A 25,723-nucleotide genomic window follows, 5' to 3' on the forward strand; every position below is an offset into this window, starting at 1 on the left:
AATATTATTGTTTTATACATTTATGCATAAAAAAATGTATTTAAGAAAACTTGATAAATACAAAATCTTTGGAAGTATTCACATATTAATTGTTATACTAAAAATAAAACAGGATTTCCCATGGTGAATTGTAAATTGTGATATTTCCTGTGGTTAAAAATAAAATAAAACTATATATGTAAATTACTTACAAAAGTATAAACTTATATTATGAATTTTTTTTTTAAATAAATATACATTTCTAAGAAAATATTTTAAAAATAACTAAGATAGTTGCAAGTATAACGAACAAAAGCAAATTGTACAGTGAGCAAATGTTGTTTCTGGTAGGAATATTTTTGTGTCAGTCGAAAAAATTAGCATGTCGTCAATTACCATCCCTCGTTCATGATCTCCTGGGATATAAAAGTGGATGGAACTCCACCTCTATAGAGGGCCATTGACAAAATGTCTTTGGTGGTATTCTCAGACCATGAATGTGATAGAATACTCTTAAACATCAAAGGCCATATGATGGTGGCCAAAGACAAGAAATAAAAAAAAAATTAAAATGATAAAAGCATAAGACGAAGAAAAGAACTCGTTTTTAAGAAGTTTTTTTTTTTTTAAAGTTTTCGTAAACGTGATTTAATTTATACAGGATAGTCTACCACGGTATTACAACGAACATTTTTTATAGATATTAATTTAAAATTGTTATCTTAGTACAGTTTAATACAGGTGAGTTACATTAAAGAACTTACTGTCAAATTTGTATTTCCAACCCTTAGTTGAAAGGGAAAAATAACTATTGTATTTTTCATTTCAGTAAATTTACAATATATACAAGCTTTTGTTTAATTTCGTTTAAAAAAATTAATGTATTGTAACTGAAAATCGTATTTATCATTTCACAATCAAAGCAAATATAATTATATAGGAGAGAGTAAGAGTACTCGTCCTAATACTGGATGATTAATAAACTGATATAAATTAATTAGGTAAAATATTTAACGTTTTGAGAGCGACTATCTAACATCGAGGGTCTTATATGTCTGTTCTTTCTACCTGCATGTAATATGGTAGTAATGAATAACGGATGCAGTTACCAGTGTCGTATTATCACGGTACTAATGAACGATTCTGTCGTGCATCTAATTATCTTATTTATACTAATTTATTGCGATGGTAAAAATAATTACTAGGTATGTTTATTCTTTCCTATAAACTTACATTTATTTATTTTAGTTATTACATCAATAATTTGATTTTCAATCGTGATACGCTGAATTTTTCGTATTAACTTGTGAGACAACTTGTATATATATTGAAAGTATAATAATTGTAGAAGAATTTTATAGATATAAAAAATTCAAATGTTATTTTTTTCAGTCGATAAATCTTATTAATAAATACTAATATAAATATAATAAAATAAATATATTTAAATTAACATCTACAGTTTAATATTTATATAATATATATAATATTTTTTTATATTCATAAGGATGTTACGTTGGGCTACCCTGTATATATGGGCTTTTGATTCTTTTCTCAAGACATCCTTGATATACAACTAAATACAGAATATAATACATATAAATATAAATATATATACATGGTCCAATTTGCAGAAAAAGAGGATAGAGATTGGAACCCAGATGAAAAATTGTGTTCAACAATATGTATAAATATGTAAAAGTTTTCTTATTAGCTATTACAATTATAAATGTATAGCTGATGGTTAAAAGATAATAAGTAACGATTTAATTTTAAACTTTTTTTTAATAGTTATGTAAAATCTGATGAGACGGAAATGGTATAACTCTTCGAAAAGTCCTTATCGAATGAAGGTGATAACTAACAACATTATCATAATATTAGTTGTAAAATTAAAGACTGTCTTCTAAATTACTAATTTATTGTAAAATATAAATATATTATTTATAATATTATAAAAATATATTTTAAATTAGTAAAATACGAAAAAAAATTATTGTATATTTTCCCTAAAATGATTAGAAAAGTATGTTATCTCTCGAAAAAAGTGAGTATTTATATGCCTTTACCAAAGCATTACATGTATCTATAAGTAAATATTCGAAAACGATTAAAAGCAAAGTGTTTAATGATTACATTGTATCAAGTGTCTAATCTATTAGTAATTGTGTGTAATATAATTCAGAATTCCATTCAATTTTATTGTAATATATTAAATTTCTGTGTGACAAAATATAAAAATTTAATCCTTAATCCATATTATATTTTACTATTTTTTTAATTGTACTAGCTGATCCGACTAACGTTGTTTTGTCATATAAATTATTTCTAAAGAATATTTTACTAGAAAAAAATAATTAATATAATATAATTGTGTAAGGATGTGGTATATAAGTATAAGAAGTATGGAGTGCTGTGAACGGTGACAGAATATAAAAATGAAAAAACATCAAGCACCCATTTATTTTTTTAATAATTTATTAAAATTGATCCTTTAAAATTATATATATCGCTAATTATGATAATATTAGTAAAAAACAATCCCCTTAATGCAACAGAGTGTACAATATTTTTTGTTATCCCATCTTTCGCCAACACAAACAAACTGGATGGTTCGAGGACACACCACGTATAATTTTCCGTGTGAAAAATATGATGTGCTCAAATCTAAGCCACAAATAGACATCGGTTGGCCTTGAGACTTATTGATAGTCATTGCAAATGCCAATCTAATTGGAAATTAAAGGCGTTTAAATTGTATTGGCACATATGTGGGTATAATAGCAATTCGTGGTAGTAATATATTTTCACTTCGGAATTTGTCATTTAAAACGGCTTCGATAACATATTTCATTAATTTTTTAATGACTAATCGCGTGCCGTTGCATATCCGTGGTGGGTTTTAATTACGAAGCAAAATAACCGGAGATCCAACCTTTAGTTGTAAATTATGTGGTGGCTTACCTGGTAAATCCAATGAGTTTAAAAACTCTGTTGGATAATTTACAACTTCAGTAGCATCGTAAACTGTATCAATAAATTTGTATGACACCAAATCTCCTGGTAACAAATGTTGTATCCTGAGATTCAATTCGTTCTACATTTTTTGCTGCTAAAATTGCTCTTTCTGCCAACCACTCATGATTTGTGTATTGTCAGTGTACATTGGAAAATATCTGGTGATGGTCAATGAAAGCATCTTGCAAATCAATGATTGTGCAGAAATCACTCGTTAATTTTATGCATTCCGTTTCATCTGTAGTAACTTTCCCATCACCGATATCTAACAACTGTTTTGAGAATCTTCCGCACGCAGTTTTTTTTTGAATTGCAAGAATCGAAATCGTTCGCTCTCTATCATTACATACATATCGACCATGAATTGTTTACAAAGATCACGTCATCGTGTAGAATAACGTTATCCTGATCGCATCTAATTATCAATCAATTTGCATAATAATCCTTCGAACTAACATTTTTGTTTGTTTTGACACCTGTCGCGGTATCTTGTTGTCTAATATTTATGCAATACCTGTCATTTAATACCAAAAATAAAATTAATAGTTTTTAATAGTTTCATTTAATAATTCATTTTCAGTTGCGCAGTTATCGACCGGGTCAAAAATTATTAAATTAAACTACGATTTATTAAACAATAGTACTTAGGAGTATAAAAATAGATAAGAACCTAATTCGCAGACCTACCAAATGTGTATACAAAATTTCATTAAAATCGGTTTAGCCATTTCAGAGGAGTATGTTCACAAACACTGTGACACTAAATTTTTATATATATATAGATACTACATTTTCAGCGTATCAACGGCATTGTATATACGTATTAAAATCGCCTTCGAGGTTCATTTGGTAATATAATAATAAAACAACAGTTTAAACAATTGTATTTTCTACCAATCAAGTATTTTTGATGTGTAAGTGGTGTATTTTCGTAAAATTATACTTAGAAATTATTTAGAAAATTAATAAATCAGTATTGATTTGCTGATCTCACACATTTGGACGGGTCTATAGCTTACTGAGTATAAAAAGAGAAAAATGTGTTATTCTCGATCGTTTTACTCGTATAATATTATTATTATTATTATTATCTCAGTGTTCTGGCTATTGGTTGTCTATGGACCTTTTTTCACACATTGTTGTGATGACACTGCAGTTATCTCATAAAGAAAGATTTATAGTGTCATGTATGCTATAGCGTATACTATGTGGTAAAATATAGTATCGGACGATCAGTTGATCGCACAAAATGGATAAATTATATTGACTTGATGAAAATATTAAATCTATACTACACATCTATTGATCGTAAATAAAATTTATGGAAACTATATAAATGCACATATGTTGACGAGTATTGCGTAAATAACTTTTATTAAACGTAGTGATGTGATTTCCGACTTCAAAATAAGACACAGTTTTTATGTATTATAATAATTAAAAGTATAAATCACTCGAAACATATTTTTAATTCTATTATCTCATACTCTAACCACAGAATAAACGGTGAAAAATATTTTATCTCTATGCATTATCAAAAATAATCATTGCATAACTGAACAATCGGTAAGAATGAACGTTTGAAATCATTAAATAATGTGTATTCGAATATAGTGCACAAAATGATCGTGAATAGAGCTCTTAAAACACGTGTCACAGAATTCACGTGTACACGTGAAATACGTGTTTATCCAAGTATAAATCCATTTTTATAATGATGAAAATTAGTAATTTTTTGTTATACACTTGAAGTTTTAATAAAATATTATTAGTACAGTATTAAGTTAAGGATATACGTTTTTATTTTGAATTTTACACGTGATACGTGACACGTGAATTCCGTGAATTCACGTGTATTAAGAGCTCTAATCGTGAATGGTAAACTTTCCTTACGGGTTAGATAATGTGATTAAATCATAATTAAAGATAAACGTGAAATCATACTTTTTTTGAATAATTTCTATGCTCATTCCAAAACTATTACCATAAAGTATGTGGAATCGGGTTTTTTTTACCACAGGGTAATACTGGTTAACTCAAGCTAATGGGCCATGGCATAATTAAGTTGTATTACAATATAATCTTAAGCGTTTATAGTACAATTTTATTTAAAGACTTTAGAAGACTCTAATATTAAACGGCTACTATAAAGCGCATTAAATAATTTACATGCTGCGTGCGGTTCTATTAAAGTGAGACGGTTTATAATTGTAAAAAAAAAATATGGCATAGTAGATTTTTGATGAAAAAATAATTAATATTTTTAGAGTTAATAATAACTAATAACTGAGAAATAGTTATAAACGTACCATAATTGTAAAGTAAAAATGTTTGTCTACTCTGAAGAATATATCATAACAAATTAAAATATATTAACTACCGAACAAAAAAAAATGTACAAGTTACAATAGAAAATATTTTAGGTAGCACTATCAAAGAAATACAAATTAAAAATATATGATGAAATAAAACCAATATTTTATCCAGTACAACCAATTTACTTGTATCATTGAAATCATTTTCAGAAAGAGAAACACAATTCATAACAGAAATTCTGTTGAACATTTTATTAGTTTTAAACAAAAAAAAAAAAAAAAGTTAAGGTTATATTATTAATAAATATATTATTTTATGATTCATCCAAAAAGTGCTGCATTAACGTAATTTTATAAAAAACCGTCAATTTATATTAACAATTTCATTTATATTTAAATAATTTTAACTAGCTATATATTTTGTTATCTGTGTAACGAAATTGTTAAACGTTTAACATTGGAAAGAAGCAAGGTTTTACTGTAACTTTTGTTTTATTTTTTTTATCATCAAACTTCTGGGTGATTAACCTAAGTTGAGCACTAAAATTGCATATAACATAAGCACTCTTTAGGTAACCAATCGAAAGTAATTTAAGCAGCTTATGGGAGCTTAAGTAAATTATTATTTTAAATTTTGATATTATTTTCAATTATAAAAATATACTCAGTTAATAATTTTTGTCCATGTATTTTACATTTATTTCAGTATTCGTATTAAAGAAAATTTTAATTTATGAAATCGTTACTTACATAATATTAACTTTTGAAAAGTATATGATCATTAGGGAAAGTTTTTTCAACAAATATGCTATAAATTTCAATGATAAGACTACTTTTAAACATATTGTTCATAGTATTTTGTTAATAATAATGCAATAATACATTATTATTGTATTGTCATAAGTTTATCATAAAATTACATTTACTATTGTGCACATGTGAAAGACTAAAACAAAACTTATCACTATCAAAACTCTTAATCACCCAAGTTATAAAAATTGATAAAGACTATTTGATGAAAACATATCTATATATTTTTAATCTATAGGTTTAATAAATGTGATAATTTAATGAATAATAATAATTGAATTAAATATAGTTTGAATCTATCAATTAATATTAGCATACAATGTATTCTACACTGTCGTTTATATAATATGTAGGCTTATATGACATATAACTTTCAGTACAATTCATTTACCTATCAAAAATACGTTTCCTATCCATTATCATAATTGTGTCGTTGTACCAAAATATTTCCGGAAAAAAATTATCATATTACGTGCCTACCAGTGATATGTTAAATTTTGAATATATTTTTAGAGCTAAATTATGATACAACTATCGATCCTTAAGTTTGTATTAAGCCCTGGACAAAATGTGAAAGCTATATTACAGTCTTACAATGGCAGATTTTTTAAACGCTTTTATAAAGTGATTGAAAATAGAGGTATTGAAAATAAATAAAATATTTTTTTTTCTCTAAAAAGGTTGTTGTTGACATTGTAAATAATGTGGTTTCCAAGAAAACTATATTAAAGACGGATTTTTAAGAACTGATAATGTAACGCTTTAAAAATAATAAAACCAAAAATATTATGCGCAGATTATACCACAGAATGATATTTCCATTTTAAGTATCAGTGTATCACAGCAAATTCTTTATATGTATAAAACTTTCAATCACCATAAAAGCTTTACGTATCTTTCAGAAAGTAAAATTAAAAATATCACAGGTGCAATCATCATAATACTGTGTGTCGAAACATATTATGAGAAAATTATAATGGTTATTTATTACGAGTTATATTTATATTCTTAAATTCCATAAAGTCAATTATTGATGTAAGTTATATATATATATTTAATCTTAGAATATATTCTTACAACTTTCTTAAGCAAAATAAGTATAAATATACTACTTATATTTGCAGACATTCTAATTATTGCAAATATAAATTTAAATAAAATTAATAAAAGTAGATCAAATGATGAAATATTTGAAATTTGAATAAAAATTTTTTTTTTTTTTAATGAAATGCTAAAGAAACTACGGAGTTTATATAATAGTTACACTTTTGAATTAAGAAATATTTTTATTTTCTCTACTTTACTATAAAAACTAAGTTTATCGCATAACAAAAATTTATTGTGACGATGAGTACCGTTGTATGGATTCAATGGACTTATTCTTGACAACTCTCTAAGGTTTTACTTCACAGTCATAATTTTTTTTTTAAATTTCCACAAACCACATTAACTATGTTCCGATTGACGTCAATGAAAATTCAGAATTATTATTATTATTATTCGAATCTCTAGTTCGCCATGACGTCGCTGCTACAAATATATAAATAAAATATAAATAAATATATATATTTCAATTAATATTTTGAATTTTGATTTGAAAAATGACTACACTACTTTTTGAAGTAACTTTTTGTATATTTTAATGAATAATTTAAATGAGTTTCTCAGGTTATTCATTAATAGTTGGAATATTTGATTTTTTGAGACGCAATTAATACGTCGATTGAAAATTAATTATTATCTATGTATTTAAATTTAAAAAATATACATTGTACATTAAACAAAGGCGTATTTGTGGGAAGGGGTGAAGGGGGCATTCACCTCCCCCATGGCTAGTATGTTTTATGAATATAATACATTGATATATTTAAAAAATGTTATTTATAAATAATTAAGAATATGAATTACTAGTCCATCATTATAACAGGAACATGAGCTGTAGGTAATGAACAGTAAATCATTTTTAAGTTTGGATTGAAGAAAATTAGTTTCGCCCCCTCCTCCCATGGCCACAACTTAAATACGCCCTTTTGACATTAAATTATTATTACTATGAACCCATGTATCAGATATAGAAAGATAACTCTTACCTCTTTGATACAATTAATTTCACGTTGAATTTTATTCATTTTTATTACATGCAATGTATCTACCTAATATCTCAATTGCATCGTATTAAAACTCTTCATAAACAAACGTACCGGTAGAAAAGAGGGAATCCACTCATTATTTCCAATAAATATTTTACTGTACACGCTAGCGGTCTTGCCTGTAAGAAATATTCAGAATGATAGGTACATCACCAATGTTGAATTTATAATGCCCGAACAAACTGGTCACACGATAACATTATGTGATTGTCGTTTTCGACTGTAAACATGTAGTACGACCGATTTTTTTGACCGCAGTACTTCAATACTTGTGTTCAATTAGAACGTACGGTTTTAATGATTGAACTCCGTTTGCATTCATGGGAGTTGTTGAAAAATCCAGTGTCGACAATTGTCCGGAAATCATTGAATATAGACTAATAAAGATGAAAATAATAAATGCGTTGAAACGATTTTATTTTATTTTTTTTATTTCAAATCCAAGATATTTTGTTTGTAAACAATTTTTATTCGCGAAAATGATTTCGTTGGAATATATTTACAAACAAAAAAATGCGTGTTAAAACGCATCGAGTATAATGCGAATGGGCGGATTTGCCGTAAGTTATATGGAATAACGATCGAAATGTATACCTGTGTAGTATATTTTATTCAACTCATAATGTGATTTTTTTTCTTTCTTCCATTAGTATAGATTAAAAACGATAGCATATAGCAACTAAAAGTTTAAACATCCACTCTGGATCATCAATACAATGGATATTCAGTGAACCGATTTATTTTTTCTCAGTATTTGTTATTATTGTCATTACTCTTTTCCTCCAAGCAGTGCAAAGTTATTTGATATGTACGTGTACGATTGAAAAGCGTGTGCATGTATATATTTTTATTTTAATGATTTTATATTTTATGTGATCGGAAAAAAATACAAAGGTGAATTTCCATGTTGATTAGTAATATACGAATTCGAAACATTAATCGATTAAAGACAAAAACGATAATGTCGATCTTAACCGTTTACAAATACGGTTTTAGCTCAATTTTATCTGCATAATTTTTATGCTGCAACAATATCTACTATTAATCGAAGATGGTGTAACATAATACTTAATAGATTTTTAATATGTGTTATGTTATAATTTTCAAACGTAAGAAACATACTTAGTACACGCAATTCATTTAAAAATTAACGATGAATTCAAATTTACGGGATCAAAACTCATTGTATGTGTAATTAAATTCCAAAGATTTTACTTATTGATAAAATTTTAGGTGTTTTAATGATAATACATGGTTTTAAATTTTTACACTTCAACTACGATGTCATTTTATAATCATAAATAATCTAAAGAATACTAAACTAAGTTTGTAGTAGTAAGTAGTAAGTTTGTATTTATGATTTACAATACTCATCACAATGTTAACTAACAATGTATTGGATTTGTATACAATTAAAATTTTGTATTAATATAACTTAATCAGAATTTTCAAAAACTTGTAAGTAAAAAAAATTTAAATAGTTTTCTATACAATTTGCAATTAAATGTATACATCGATGGTGAAATACACCACATGATTAAAGTACAATAATTTAAGTAAACTCATTCACAAAAATAAATAATAAATATTGATAAAAAAGACTGATTATTATTTTACAAAAAAATAATATAAATAGTATGATGTATTAACTGTTCAATGCTTTTTGTTTCCTTCGACCGAGAGGGATTCTTGAATGTCACTGATTAAACGCGTCTTCTTCTTCTTCTTCTTTATAAGCAGAATCATGACGAGCAAGTGCATTCAGGATTTACACACGCATTAGAGGGCGAATTGTCTACTGTAATGCTCTTTTGCACATCATTACCTGTATTTTCGAACATTTATAAATATTAAAAAAATTTAACTATTATTGTGTGCACTCTGGAAACACTACACAACATTATTATATTTAAATGTAATAAAAATAACGGTACTGGTATGAAGGAACAAATGTCTAATTATTTGACAAAAGTAAAGTTCATTCAATTCCAATAGATGATCCAACAAAGGTTCTGCTGATTGACACTGATACAACAACACTGCTTAATTACTAAAATGCGTTGTCCAGCCGAGGGCCGAGCAAGCAACCAAAGGATTGAATCAGCATATTTCTTATGTTTGATACCTACTGGGCGATCGGTTCTTAGAAGTATTACATCCGCTAATACAATACATAATGTCTTATACTCCATACTAACATAATATACTCATAATGATATAACAATATGTAGGGGTTTCTAACACTATATTAAATACTATTTAAATACTAAAGTAGGCCTAACATCGTTAAAAGCATACTTTTTCTTCTTCTTAAGGTTTATTGGGCCTTTAAGACCATCCCGTCCCATAACTATAGACATACTAGAAAATTAAAAAGTTAATCCAACCAACGAACCGAAGTAATAAATAATTAAACGTTTGTACAACTAGAACTTATTATTGAAAGTATTTAACACTAAAATTGTCTCTTTTTCAGTGTTTTGAGAAGAGAATATTTACATTTTAATAGACTCTATTAATACTCAGATACTTAAAACATCTACACGGGCATATAAATATATCTTATAATTTAGTTTCTTTTTATAACATATTTTTCTATTTTTTAAATGTACGTTGTAATTAAATATCATTAATTTATACAGTTATGTTTTTATATGAATGCTTATAAAAATGTATTATAGTTTTTTCATAATAATAATAATGGATGAAAAATGTAATTAAAATAAAATATATTCTAAATAATATTTAGTACTTGCAAAATTGTACATATCTTATTGCAATAAGTGTACGCATTTTTTAGAATGTCCTATTGAACGTAAATATTATTATTTATTTTATAATTTAGTGTATTTTCTTTTAAAATTGTCTAAGTCTTACGCCGTACAAGTGACGTGTAAATATGTATGTAACACTTTTCGTTTAACATGAATAACGGTACACGTGTAGTTTAATAACATAAACATCATTCGTTCAGAAACACAATATTGTCAATGGCATAGAGCAATCTTCTTGTCACTCAAGCCTCGATGTACAAGTATAATATCTCGCGCGCGTGTCTGTGTGTGCACTATAATATGAACACCATTGTGAACGAGTAAAGTGACGAATATATTATCACGTATTCGAAGCACGTACGTTTCACTTGTTTTACGTAAAATCTTGCTTTATATTTACTAAGTTGTACGTTTAGATTGATTACATTTTCTGATCATAATGTTGGATTCTACAGATCTATATAATTTTGAATGTGATAAAAAGAAAAAGAAATAAATAAAAAAAACAATATGATCACATTAATAATTATAATTTGTCGGAATTACATTGGAGTCTAGTATTATTTCAGTAGATTGTTTTAATAATGTTTATTGGAATAAAACTTCCATCTAACACAATTATATAATGCTAATATTCATGAAAAAAAAAAAATTGTTGCAATACATGCTGACGATAGAAATATCATTAGTTAATTAATTTTAAATTAATCCATTGTGTTAAATTTTGAATTTGAATTGAGTATATTATGATTATTATGATTTTTAACAGATTTCTAGCGAATAATCATTTTTCCTGACTATTACATTTCCTTGTTATTATATTAATTTCCAGTAGAAATCGAATAAAATCAGTAAAGAATAAACCGTTAAAGATCGACAAATATTAAGCACATAAAATCATTTGTTTTTATATATATTTGAAAAGTGTTGAAATTAACATATTTCTGTTAACGTTGTTGTCAACGCAAAGTGTAAAAACGCTTTATTCTACATCGGTCCAGATGTATATGAATGGGAATGTTACATTATTGTCCAATTTTATGATTAATCTCAGTTGAAACTTGTATTAATTTATAATACACATATTTTTAATACACATATACCCATTAGAGTGATATTTTGAAGTCGACGTATTTCTTATATTATGCCATCATATGCATGTTACTTGAAATCTTTACTCGTAGTAGACGTATTTTTTTCTGAGACATTTAGGCTATTAGTATAGTCAATATTAATTTAATGTACATTTTTTACATCACACATTTTTGTTTATTTCGTAAGAGTTATTAATTACTAATGCGTGTACTAATTGAAATTTATGTTCGAGTTTAATGTAAAAGACTAGGAGTTCGAAAAAATTCCATTATTCGTCCAGTTTACACTCGTCAGTGGTCTTAGATAATCGAATTTTGTACGTTAGAATCACTAGTAACTTGGAAATCAAATTATATATCCCTTGGAAATTTTGCAAGATTAGGTTCAACTTCAGTTTCGATTCATGGTTAAATCACGCCGGGATAGCCTTCAACCTCATAGAAAACGTGATCTCGAAAAAGCTTTTTGCTTCAGCTTTTATTTTTGGATGAGGGGTGAGGGGAAAATAACCTTAACGCACCCCTTACTCGGTCGTACTGGAACGGAGTAGAATACTCGAATATTCGATTGTGAATAGTGCGTATTACTATACGTGTTTGATTTTCAGCCCCTTTCCTTCTCGTCAGAAAGCACGCTCCTATACACTTTCGGCCGTTATCGATATACTGTGGGCACAATAAATGCATACGGGTCGTGATGTTCGTTTTCTATTCGAAAACTTTTTCGCAACACTATATACCTACCCATATTGTATTATCGGCTGAAAACAGTAATCATCTAAGAATGTGACTTCATACACTTTATAGCTTTTTATTTTGATTGCTATGGTTTTATAATTATATAATAATGTGTACTTACACAATGTATATACATACATTTGTTTCAGTGAACCATTTCTGAGGAGGTAGTATAACATTGTTTTCAATTTGATCAGAAAATAACTTTAAAAATGGCACTGACTCTGATTGCTTTACAAAATGGGAAATTGTGAATTGTTACAATATTTTTCTAATAATATGTAATTTTCTTAAAAGATTTATGAATTATAATAAATTAATTGAATTATCTTTAATGAATTAGTTCATTCTTATAAAAGATTAAAAAATAAAATAAAATAATTTTTCTGAAAAGTGCTACATAATAATAACTTTGAATGTATTTACTCTAATACTAAAACTTGTTTAAGTATAATATGATATAATGCAATATTATGACATATTATATATTAGAGACATTGTGAACTTCTGATTTTAATCGTGTACCTATTATATATTTTTGGTAATTATATTGATAATGACGAAATTTGATATGTCTACTACTCACTCCTTCCAATAGACGATATCAAATTGGTATATCATTTATAAGCTTAATGTTAACTCTAGAATTTAACAATCAAAATATACAACCTTTGTTTCAATAACACGACAAATAAGACATTTGAAAATAAACTAGAGAATTATATGCAACTGAGTAGGTATGATATTATAGCTAAGAGGGTGTTACAAAACTTGATGACCTGGTGTATATTACGTTACGAATTACAAGTTATCTAGTACTTTGCACTCCATTTAATTATGCAGTTGGTTATAGAGAAATACATAAATAACACTATGAATTAAAATCCAAGTACTACAACATTAAAATATTGAAACAATTATGAAATACTTGGGCCTTTATATTTATTAAAAATAAAATATAAAAATAATTGAGTTCAATAATAATTTTACCATCGAAAAGAATAATTACATCATTATTCGTACAATATTCTATTATTTATATAAGTACTTAAGTAAAATATTTTCATATAGATTCTTTACATTTAAAACTTGTTGTTATTTTAGCCAACTTAAAAACAGCCACAAAATGTGATAATTAAGTTTTCATAAAATAAAATCTCAATGATTTTTTTTTAATTTGTTTTCCAGGAAATATATATACGTTATATAAGTTCTAAGTTAATAATTTACTACCTACTTGAAATTAATTTTTTAATTTCTCTAGCGTATAACCTTTTAAAGATACATAAATTATTCAAATATTTGTTATGTCGGTGCATGCAAAAAAGCTATTTAGACCCTTAGATTTATGTTGCCTAGGATTTATCTGAAAGGTAACCCCATATATTATAATAATTGTACATTAGTATATGGTGGGGATAGAGTACTCTTTGGTGCTACATGGTTTTAAACATACTTTATTCAACGCAAACATTTTAATTTCCAACGTCATGACTTCATAGTACGTGTATGTATGGCAAACAAGGTAAATAACTTAAATGGTTATACTAAGTACCTACCAAATAATAAAGACGCAATATTTTTAAAACTATGTGATGGTGATAATAATAATAACATTAATATAATTAAAACTTTTGCATGATGAATATCATAAATAATCCTTAAGGTGTATTACGCTTTTGTTTATGTAACCAATAATATAAGCGTATTATATAATTTTAACGCAATTTAGGCAATAGATTAATAAAACTATTTTTTTATTTTTAAAATTGTTTTTGAATTGTATACATATTAAAATAAATAAATAAAACAGTTTTTATTTATTTTTTTTATTGAAATAATTACATACATACCTTAAAATTGATCGGTTTATAAATTTTTAGCTCCACACTGGATCTGTAATAAAATAAATTTGCAGAAATTTGTGATAATCGGGTCGAAGTTATAACAAACTCCCAGGTAAGTGACACACTTGCCCTTGAATTCTTAATGTATGAATAAAACCACGCTCAACAGCTAGTTTACTCTTAAAAGAGGTAATTTGAAATGGGTTATTATAACGGCGTATATTTCACATGAATTGTTTGGATTTTGGATGATCAACCGTAGAGTGAGTGAAGTGGTTCAGATAGAGAAAAAAAATTTTCTTTTAATTTTACTTTTCCTTGTAATCAACACATATCTTTCGATTCGTCCTTGAATTTTAATGCCAAGCAATATTCACATATTAATGATATGGTACCAATTGATTCTATACGATTGTCTTTGTAAGGAATCGATTTTCTCTGACTCTTTGAACTCTATGTTTATCTTTACGCTCTACTGAGGATTCTTTTTCTCTCTCAGCTCTATATCTATCCCGAAGCTGGCTGAGGTAAGCCTCACGTTATGTTGACGATTCTTCATCTCTTTATGAATGTGCTCTTTTGTCATTTATTGTACTACAACCTATGTTCGAATGACGATGTCTTCTCTTTTTTTTTTACAAATACTTACTTCTTAAATCATTCTATCAATTAAAAAAAACCAGCATCAAAATCTGTGGAGTAGTTTTAAAGATATAAGCTACATAGAGACAAACAGCAGGAAATTACTTTTTTTTATACTATTTATATAGAAGTCCGGAATTTCGTCGACCGTCAGTGTACTGAAAACAAATTAAAACCATACAACAGAACAATTTACTATATTTAATGATAATTCAAGCTAAAAAAAAATTATATAAATGGTATAATAAGTACAATATAAACTATACAGTAATCACCGATCGTATTTTTACTGATAAGTAGAGCGCATTATTATTCGGATTCTGTAGAGATAATCATATATGTTTAGACATATTTTAAGATTTTTCTTATGTATATTTTTTGAACTAAACAATTTTATTTTTAAATAACTTATGGAAATTTTAACGTTAAAAATCAATGGGTGCTATGAAGGAAATATTCATTACATAATTTGTAAGTAGGATATCTGAGTACTACATATATATGCCATTATTTACAAAATCTAGTCGCATAAGATCTTATCAATCGTTTAGTGACATACGTGTACTCAAAATACAATAACAAATAAATTAAAAAATGATAATGCGTACACTTTAAGATACGCATCGTTATTTATATGGACGCATAGTAATTGAAGATTTAACTTACGTAGTATTATATGAACTTATTAAGTATAGTTGGAATATGTCTGTCTGGAATTTGAGTAATTGGTTTTTATTTCCTCATATTTTATCCTCTTTCTTATCCATTCACTACAACAACCATTTAAATTATACGTAGAATTAGTGTGTTATTATAAAGTTGTATACACGTATGTACGATAAATCATATATGAGCGCGTATCCCAATGGGAAACTTTATTCGATGGGAGGAGGGGGCGTCGTTTCTGTATTGGATAAGACGGCTATGTTTGAATGCTAAGTCACCGGCAAAAATCCGACCTCCAGCGGATACGCTTTCCGGGCGTGGTACGACCACATAGAGAAAAGAAATCACCTTAGTCCACCCCCTATCTACAAATCAGATTGTTATATAAGATAAATGTTGTCGAGACAGGAATCTGTACATTTTTTAATGTTTAGTTATTTAAATCTCATTCAAAAGTAAAATGATAATAGTATATTCGATAATCGTTGTAATATTAATTCGGACGTCTTGAGTAGATGTTAAAAAAAATAGGTAAACCATTCCTGACAGTGGCGAAAATATTTTATCTAGATTGTATTTTTTGTGATAAAGTGCGTTTAAAGATGTTATAATAGATGTGTCATGTTGGTGAAAAAGTGAAGTAGTAAATCGAAAAAAAGTTAGAATGCACTGTCTAACCTTTATCGTATAAGATAAAATATTGGAAGCGTGAGATACATGAAAGTCTTTGAATTTCAGCCAGTATGTGCAAACTGAGGAATATTAATGTCGAAATCATATATAAATAATATATATTTATTTTTTTTTGTATCAGATAAAGCTTTGTACGTTATAACATTTTGCTTTTGAGCGCAAAGTAAGTGTCTAATTAAAAGTGTTTGTAGGCAGTGCCATTACTGAGTCCCAGGATTAAAAATTACTGGGCCGAGTTGAATTATATGTTCAGATTCTTATGCGTGCTGAGACAATGATTTCTGAAAGGATTAACTAGATTAAATAAATCACGAATGTACGCCAAAGAAGGCATGATAAGTAATGTACGAAGTGGAATGTTGTTGGATCAAATGTTGTTGGAACCAAGACATCGTGAGTATCATTTGATAAGTGTCCTCATCAGATTAATGAATAATATTATTATTATCACTTTATTCAAGCAACTGTGTTCATTTATGACGAATCAAAATGGTTGAGATTATCGTAATTGTTAAATTATATTGTTGAATGTAGAAAGAAAAAATAATGACAATAGCTGTTACAGGAATAATATAATTTTTTAAATTTGTTTGTGATTCACAAAAATCAGGAAATAACCAACTCGGAGTATTAATGAAATTTAGAATTACTCAAAATTTGACAAACATTAAAAAAAAAAAATAATCAGTTATATTATCTTATATTTCCTTATGAAACATTTTAGTTTATTTAAAAATGAATACATGCATAACTCTAAATTATATATTTATATTATAATTTATTATATATATATATATATATATATATTATAAAAAAAAACCAGAACCCTTCATTATTTTTATTACCATAGTGCTATGAGACATTACAGTTGGTATATTTTCGTGGGATAATCTGTATATTTTACTATTATTACTGATTTTTACTGTTTAAATACATAGTATTAAACTGTTTGTTGTATTTTATTGAACAACATAATTAAGTAAATAAATTTCTAAAATATAACATTATACATTACATGATTTTGTAATAGTTATAATTTATAATGATATATAATTGGATTGATTATACGTTTGTAGAAAATATAGTAATTATTTATATTTACTCGAAAAATGTTTTTTTTTTTTTTTTGGAACTATGTACTCGAAAATTGCATTCATTATTTATTACCTACCATGTTATATTATTACACAATTAGAATAACATTTATTGAACATAATTACAAATGAAACCATTAAAAATGCAACCACCATTAACTGTATTATATAATTTTAATATATATATATATATATATATATATATATATATATAAAATATATCCACTGTTTAATAGTTATACTATATTAAATAATTCAGTTTGTTATTATAGTTTATGAAATTTAAAGTATTTATCAGATGTTAGTTAATTATTAAATGTATTATTTACTAATCCTATATATGAATGTTTTCTCTACAAGATTGTATTTAATTTTTATTAGTTTTTACAAACAATTTTTATAATATAATATTACAGTGACAATATTTAAGTTACTTATAAAATAAAATGTTATTAAGAAATATAAAGAATTACAGTTTTGTGTAAAATTCAATAAAAATGGAAAAATCTTCGTTAGAGTTAATAGTTTTATTAAATTCAGTTTCTAAACGCATTACCGATCTATAAATTTGTAATTTCCAATTAACAGTTTATCATAAGTAAATGCTTACACTTAGAATTGATTATGTCAAAGTGTTAATAGTATTAGCATTAGTTAAATTCATACTAGTACCTATACAGCTCGATTGATTTTAATGAAAAAAAAAGTCAAATCATTTATTTAAGTCCGTAAGTAACTGTTATAAGCTTCCTAAATGCCTGTAAAAACATAACAATGGTAAACAGTGGTATAAAAAAAAATCCTGTCAGAATAAAAATGGATTTGTAAAAACTATTGTTTAACCCGTGCATTTCTACTAACTTGAATACGTTTATTCAATAAATTATATTACTAACCTAACGTCATAAATCATGTTTTGTTAATTCTAAACAATAATCAAAGTTTTACCATGGAAGAAGAAATTTGAACTGTAATGACTTAATAATGAACTTAAAAATATGTGTCTAAGCCATAAAATCTTCCAAACAAAGTAAAACACAATTAGGATTTAATCTTCATTGACCAAAGTCAGAGTTCACAAATCATTAAAATCTTATTAATAAGGACAATGGTCATTGGAGTTTCTTTGTAAAATGTATAGTTAGTTTTCCACGCTATAAGCGATTTTCAAGTGAATTTTCAAATTTCAACCGAAGTATCGAGAAAACATAACTTTATTACTATAACCATTCGTTGTTTTAACGACTGGAGTCGTTGAACTTATACATTTCCGATTAATTTTATATGTACGTTGCGCAAGTATAATTTAATAAATTAATTATTCGGGAATTTTAGTTCCAATTTTTTCTATTACGGCTTTTATAGTCAGTTTAAATTAAATTCCACCCGAAGTAAAGTAGGAATTGGTTTTATAACCTTTTTTTTAAATTTTTATGATTTCCAAGATATGTTTATTTAATTAGGATTTACACTGATCAACGCTTAAAATCGATTATTGAATTAAGTTATCGAATATTGCCAAAATTATATCAAATATGTTATACAAATGAAATAAGGTACGTTACAAAACATAACATATATTATAACCTAATTAATATCTTCCACGTTTTTATTATTCTAATAAACATTAAGTGTTCTTAGATTATTATGATATATTATATTGATGTTATATTGATATGTACCTTTAGCTCAGTAATTAGGTATATATCGAGAATTAAATTAACAAAAATGACATCGATGCTATTAATATTTTTATGGTGGCCATCAAAAAGTTAAAATTTATTAAAACATCGTATATAAGAATATTAATATATAGTATTTACATGTGAATTAAACAGGGTCTAAAGAGCAGAATTTGCTTTAAAGTTGGTATATCGTCCTCAAAACCATTATATTCTTCTCCCAATAATTCTTATTCGTGGTCTCCTTTTCCCTATCCATAATAACTATTAAACTATTCAATATTTCTATTACTTCGATTTCGATCGAAAGTCAATGGAATGCATCTACCCATCTTCCATTATTTATATCATAGTCTATACATTCCAACATTATTCTTTCGGCAGATATGAGCCATTTTTTTTCGACTTTACCATAAATGATATCAATATCAAACATTAACATAGCACTATAACTTCAAATACACACGCATACACGATTTGGAAGCTACGAATCAGAACAACAAGGTGACCAAAAAACCAAAAAATGATTTCGTCACATGGTATCAGTAATGCAGTCACCGCTCCTAGATTCATGTGAAATATTGTTTTCACTATGCGCTGCCATCAAGAGAAACGTTTTTCTTATTACCATATACGAAACCATTGGAACTCGTCCTGATGATGTTGCCACACATGACTTCTTGTATTTTCTACCGTGAATCCATTTTTTACATGTACACTCACATTCCCGCCAACCACACGAACCAACAAGAAAGAATGCATTTCCACCGGGGACATAAATCTTTGTTAAAATTTATTACGTTTTTTATTCTATATATAATAATAATATATAAGCGCCGAACGCATTGTACCACTGTCCACACAGTCATGCTTACCATGACTATGTTCCGAACAAGGTCTACTACGCTTTTCTTTTTCCTTTTTTTTCCATTTTGTTTCACCCACACCAACGTTAAACTCGTCTCGGTAGGTATTAAATGACGCAACGTGCTTACTGCTGCTTGCGCCATAAACATCCTGGTGGGTTTCGTAATTTTATTTATTCGCGCTAGGATTTTTTTTTTTTATATCGTATTATTTTTTCACCTCTCATAATTTTTTTTTTTTTATTTTTTATAAATTTATTTTATTCTAACGCTACGAGTTAACATCCAAAATAATACACACATATTATAAATACAATATGTACACGAGAGAGTTTATTAAATTTGTACACGTAAACGCGTTTGAATGCGATACACTTACAACCGAGCTGATTTTTTCCTTAGTCAACTAGCGCTTCTTTGTTGTTGGTGTAGTTATTATTTTATTTTTTTTCTCAGTGAAACGTTAATTGCTCGTCAAAAACACGTTTCTCTAATTTGTCATGTAAAAAATGTGCCGGAAACTTTTATTGTTGGCACAACAATTAAATATGATCTAAAAAAAAAAAAATATATATTTTTGCATATATCTTGAGTGTTTACAGTTGTTAATTAACGAAAAAATGTTTAAATTACCAGGAATTCTATTTCCTTATCGATCGATCTTGTAAAATCTGAACGTTTAATTTTTCATATTGCTGATATTATAGCAAAACTACGGTTAAATAAATTTAATGTGAATACATGCCACATTATTTATTTTTATAATATGAATATTTTGGTATAAATTAACTATTGAGTCTAGTACCTAATGTAAAAGACAATCATTGAATATCTATGATATATTGTCACAATCATTCTTATTAATAATTGAAACTTTAGCTTCCAACAAGTACTTCAGAAAATTGATATTCTTGAATCCACAATTTTTTTTTTTATATACATATATATATATATATAATATATATATTTACACAGAAGTCCTATGTACCACTAAAACAAGGACATTTTTTCAAACCAACGTGGTTCTTTGGATATAATAGTTTTGTAAAAAAAAAAAATAAATAAAAATTGCTCTTTTCTATGAAAAGTTTACCGGCCCTTATTTTAGATGAAAACTATACTAAAACTATTAAATTTGCTTGTACATGTTTAACAATTATATTATGGATAGGAATTCTAAATAATATCTACTCGATTATTTTAATTCTATAAGTTATTGCTCTATTTTATACCGATATATTAATATATAAGGTATTAACCTTGTCAACTAGAGGCCAAGCGCAAAAGTCTGAAACAGCAACCGACCAGTGAACGATGATAATATTCCGTCGAATTATGTTTATAGTTTTATGACCTTACCATATACATATGATATTTACACTAAACATACGCACACAACAAACGCAACTGTCACCACTTGTGCAAACAGTGTTTCAGTTTATAATATATGTTATGGTTATATATTACGGACTTGCACAGCCTTTTTAAGCAGAACAATCTTATAATCATATTATTGTTATTAAACTATATTCAATTAATTATAATTGTATTTATACTAATAAAACACCATTGACTTCTGTAAAATAAACTATATATACTTCATTACTTTATAAGCATTATGTAATAAATATACACGAAATAAATTGCAAACAATTACATTTACTTTACGAAGGGATTTGATAGAACTATTAATTTATAGTTAGTAATAACTCATGGGCTAGGCTTTGATCATCATTTGAACATAAGTATACTTTTTTCCAATAGTGACTTCTGGTTAGCATGGTATATTACTTATATTGTTTTTGTGAGATGGATATTTGTATATTATTTTGTACGTAATGTCCAAATAAGTTTATTGAATTAAAGTAGGAGTTACATAAAGAAATTATGTACATGTGTACCATGATATTATCTGTGGTAACATACAACAGATATAGGTATTATTACTAATTAATACAGAGGGATGTAAAACTGTCAATGAAAAATTTGTTTTCCAGTAAAAAAAAAAAAAAAAAAATAATAATCAATAAATAATTATTTATGGAGTAAAAACTGTTTAAACGCATTCTATAAAATAATAACAATTCGTTAATATACAATAATCAAATAATTATAAATACGATTCCAAATTTTAATGTATCTGCAGTGGAGTGCAATACCACAGAAGTTTATGAATGGATGGATGCTGAATTAATTTTATTCATAGATAGTTTTCGTCTGATTTACATTTGAATGTAGTGATGAGATGGCGAGATAAGATTACTAACAAGACTATACTTGAAAGTTGGTTCTATGTAAATGCCAAGTACATTTTGCTTTCGTATGGTATTTTATGATAGTGATTGACGGCACTCGGAAAATCTATAATTTTTTGATTTACCTACCATTATTTTTGCTATATTTACGGATATAATAAATTAATCAATGTCAACCACTATACATTTAACTTATTCTCTCATTAATTTTTTTAGATTCTAAGAAGAGTTAGGTATATATTGATGTGATGTGTGATAATTTTATTTTTCCGATTGTTTACATATTACCAGAAAAATTGAGAATGAATAATTTTTAAACTTTATTAATAGATTTTATCAACTATAAATTAATAAATAATATTAATGATAAAATTAAATAGAAATGTATTCCAAGAATTTATCAAGAAAGAAGCTAGTCAGGAATTAATAATAAGCAGAACACTAGGAAAGAAAAAAAAGTCTTATTTAAACGTAAAAAAATGTTATTTTCTTAATATACTGAATATATAAACGATATTGACACGAAAAATAATAGTATTTTAAAGTTACATAAATGGAAGAAATATAAATAATTAAAGGACACGTAGTAATTATAAAATGTCTTATAAAATGTTTCTATGTACAAGAAAAAATAATAATGATGCAACATTATTACAACATTAAGAAAGTTAATGTTGGCACAAGAAGTTTGACAATTTTGCTAAAACGTATTTTTTTAATAACCCGAAAAAGAATATGCGTGATAGTAAGCTATTATAAATGGGACACGGAATACAAATCCTGTGAAAAAAATTAACAGCCAGGGTCCATTGTAATTGAGAGTTCATTTCTTGAGTGAAGGCAACATTTTAGTACGTCTCATCGTTTGTCACAAATAATATATATATGACATAAAATAATTAGGTTTTTCAGAAATCTTTTGGTACATATATATATATTTTTTTTCTGATATCATTGTTTCAGGTGGAGTTACACTCACCGAACTTCGTGTACCTAGTTCTGTAATGGCTGGCGTGAAGTCTGGCGTTGTGCTTGACTGTCTTTACACATTGCGACCAAACTCGGTTGGGTTAGTAGTGGCATGGTACTTCAATAATAGCGCAAGACCGGTGTACCAGTGGATTCCTGGACAAAAACCTTTGAGCATCGGTGTGTTCCGTCATCGGGCCAATCTCGACTACAAAGTATCTGATGACAATGAGACCATGCACAGGTATTATTTGCTATTTAGAGATGCACAGGCATGATTGTAATGTAATATTCAAATATTTAAACGTTTATTATGTTTGTCTTTAATAATTGTTTTTTTTTTTTTTTTTTTTTTTTTTAATATAAAAAAGTATAAAATACAACACCATATTTGATGTAATATGAATAGTTAGGTACCTACTTCAAACAAATAATAATAATAATACAAATTATTTTATAAATACTTTAAAACATAATTATCTCTTAATGCTGAAGAAAATACATCGAAAAAGTTATATGCTTCTTTAACAAACATTATATACATATTCAATACTTACATTTTTATTTTTTGCTGATTCTATAAAATTGTTCATTGTTTTGATAATAATTGAAAAATTATTCTATACACTACATTCATCTTATTATTCCTATCTCCAAACCTGTTTTTATTTAATAATGTACTGTTTAAAATGTGATTTTATAATATTAATTTTGAAAATTAATAATTTCACTCTTGAAGAATACTTAAACATATTAAATATAAAGGTAACAAATATAATTGGATGTTACTATAATTTCAATATTTAAGATTTTAATATATATTATTAAGGATATTTTTTTTCTCGTTTAAATTAATTTTCCCACTATCTTGCGTGTATTTAATATCTAGATATTTTTACCAAAACTCATGACGTTAATTTATTTTAATCTAATTAATATATATGTGTATATGTATAGGAATTAAAAAAAAAAAAAAATTAACCTAGCTATTAAGTTCAAATATTACATAAAAATTTTATTATTTTTTACACCTATAGTTATTTCTATGAACAAAAGAAAAAAAAATGAAATTGTATACTTAAAACATTTAAACTGACGAATTGCTGAATATTAAGGAAACTTTATTTAATTTTACGTACTTCATTATATTTTGTATAATTTTATAAAAAAATAATTTATGTCAATAGGGCCTTACATATAATCAATCCTACTATCGAGCTGTCCGGTGACTACAGATGTGTCGTGTCTACTTACCACGATGAAGATTTTATGATCAAGAGGATGATTGTTTACTGTGAGTACCTATGTCATTTAATCGTTTCATTTCTAAACCATATAGCGTTAATTCGTTGAACAAATATTATTTGTTCGGGAGCTTTTCGTGTACTCAATAAAAAAAAAACAATAAACTATTGTAAAAGTATAAAAATAAGTCGAATATTGTAAATCGTCTCCAGAATATGAAGTTTCACGTATTTTATCTGGCTTTTATTACGTGATAAATGTAGTACTGTACATACAATATTCAGCCGTGGATGTTAATATTATTCATAATATTTGGCCAGATTATTTTTATAACAATTCCCCCGAAATAGTTTTATAATAAAAGCAAATATAACGAGCCTGTCCGCAAAATTATGGTCGTAAATTCATAACTTGGTTTAGTTTAATTTTTAATATTTTCACACAAAATATTAGTTCATAAATACGAAATCGACTTCCATTCGCACATAGCAATAATCTTTACATCGTCATCTCGGTCAGTTTTTGAATACGACATGCAATAAAATGCAGTTAAAACCTTATACAATGAATGTATCTGGAAAGAATATAAACATCGTTCTTAGAACACTTTTGGTTCACCTAAATATGGAAATTAGCGGTATTATTAATTTTCCTGTCATGAATATGACGCCGTTAAAATATAACCGAGAATAACCATGTGGTCAAAATAACAGTTATGAATAATAGGTTAGAAACATTTGTAGCCACATTATAAACAGCGAAGTATATAAAGTGGGCATATAATAAGCATTGTTATTCTCGACTCGTAGTACATATATAATTACAATAACAATACCTAGCATGTATACTACTGTTAATTTCACATGATTTAAGCGATATAATTTAA

The 25,723-nt window shown here is 26.5% G+C and overlaps 1 protein-coding gene across 1 annotated transcript in view; it reads left to right on the plus strand.

Moving 5' to 3' along the window:
• Positions 1-25,723, plus strand: part of LOC112688953 — a 221,059-nt gene that overhangs the window by 53,842 nt on the left and 141,494 nt on the right. Inside the window, exons 3-4 of the mRNA XM_025562400.1 lie at positions 23,587-23,836; positions 24,780-24,886. Of these exons, the coding sequence (XP_025418185.1) occupies positions 23,587-23,836; positions 24,780-24,886 (357 nt within the window). The remainder of the gene's footprint in view (positions 1-23,586; positions 23,837-24,779; positions 24,887-25,723) is intronic.

Source organism: Sipha flava, unplaced genomic scaffold (genome assembly GCF_003268045.1).
Source record: "Sipha flava isolate LNK unplaced genomic scaffold, YSA_version1 41_pilon_pilon, whole genome shotgun sequence".
NCBI classification, from domain to species: Eukaryota; Metazoa; Arthropoda; class Insecta; order Hemiptera; family Aphididae; genus Sipha; species Sipha flava.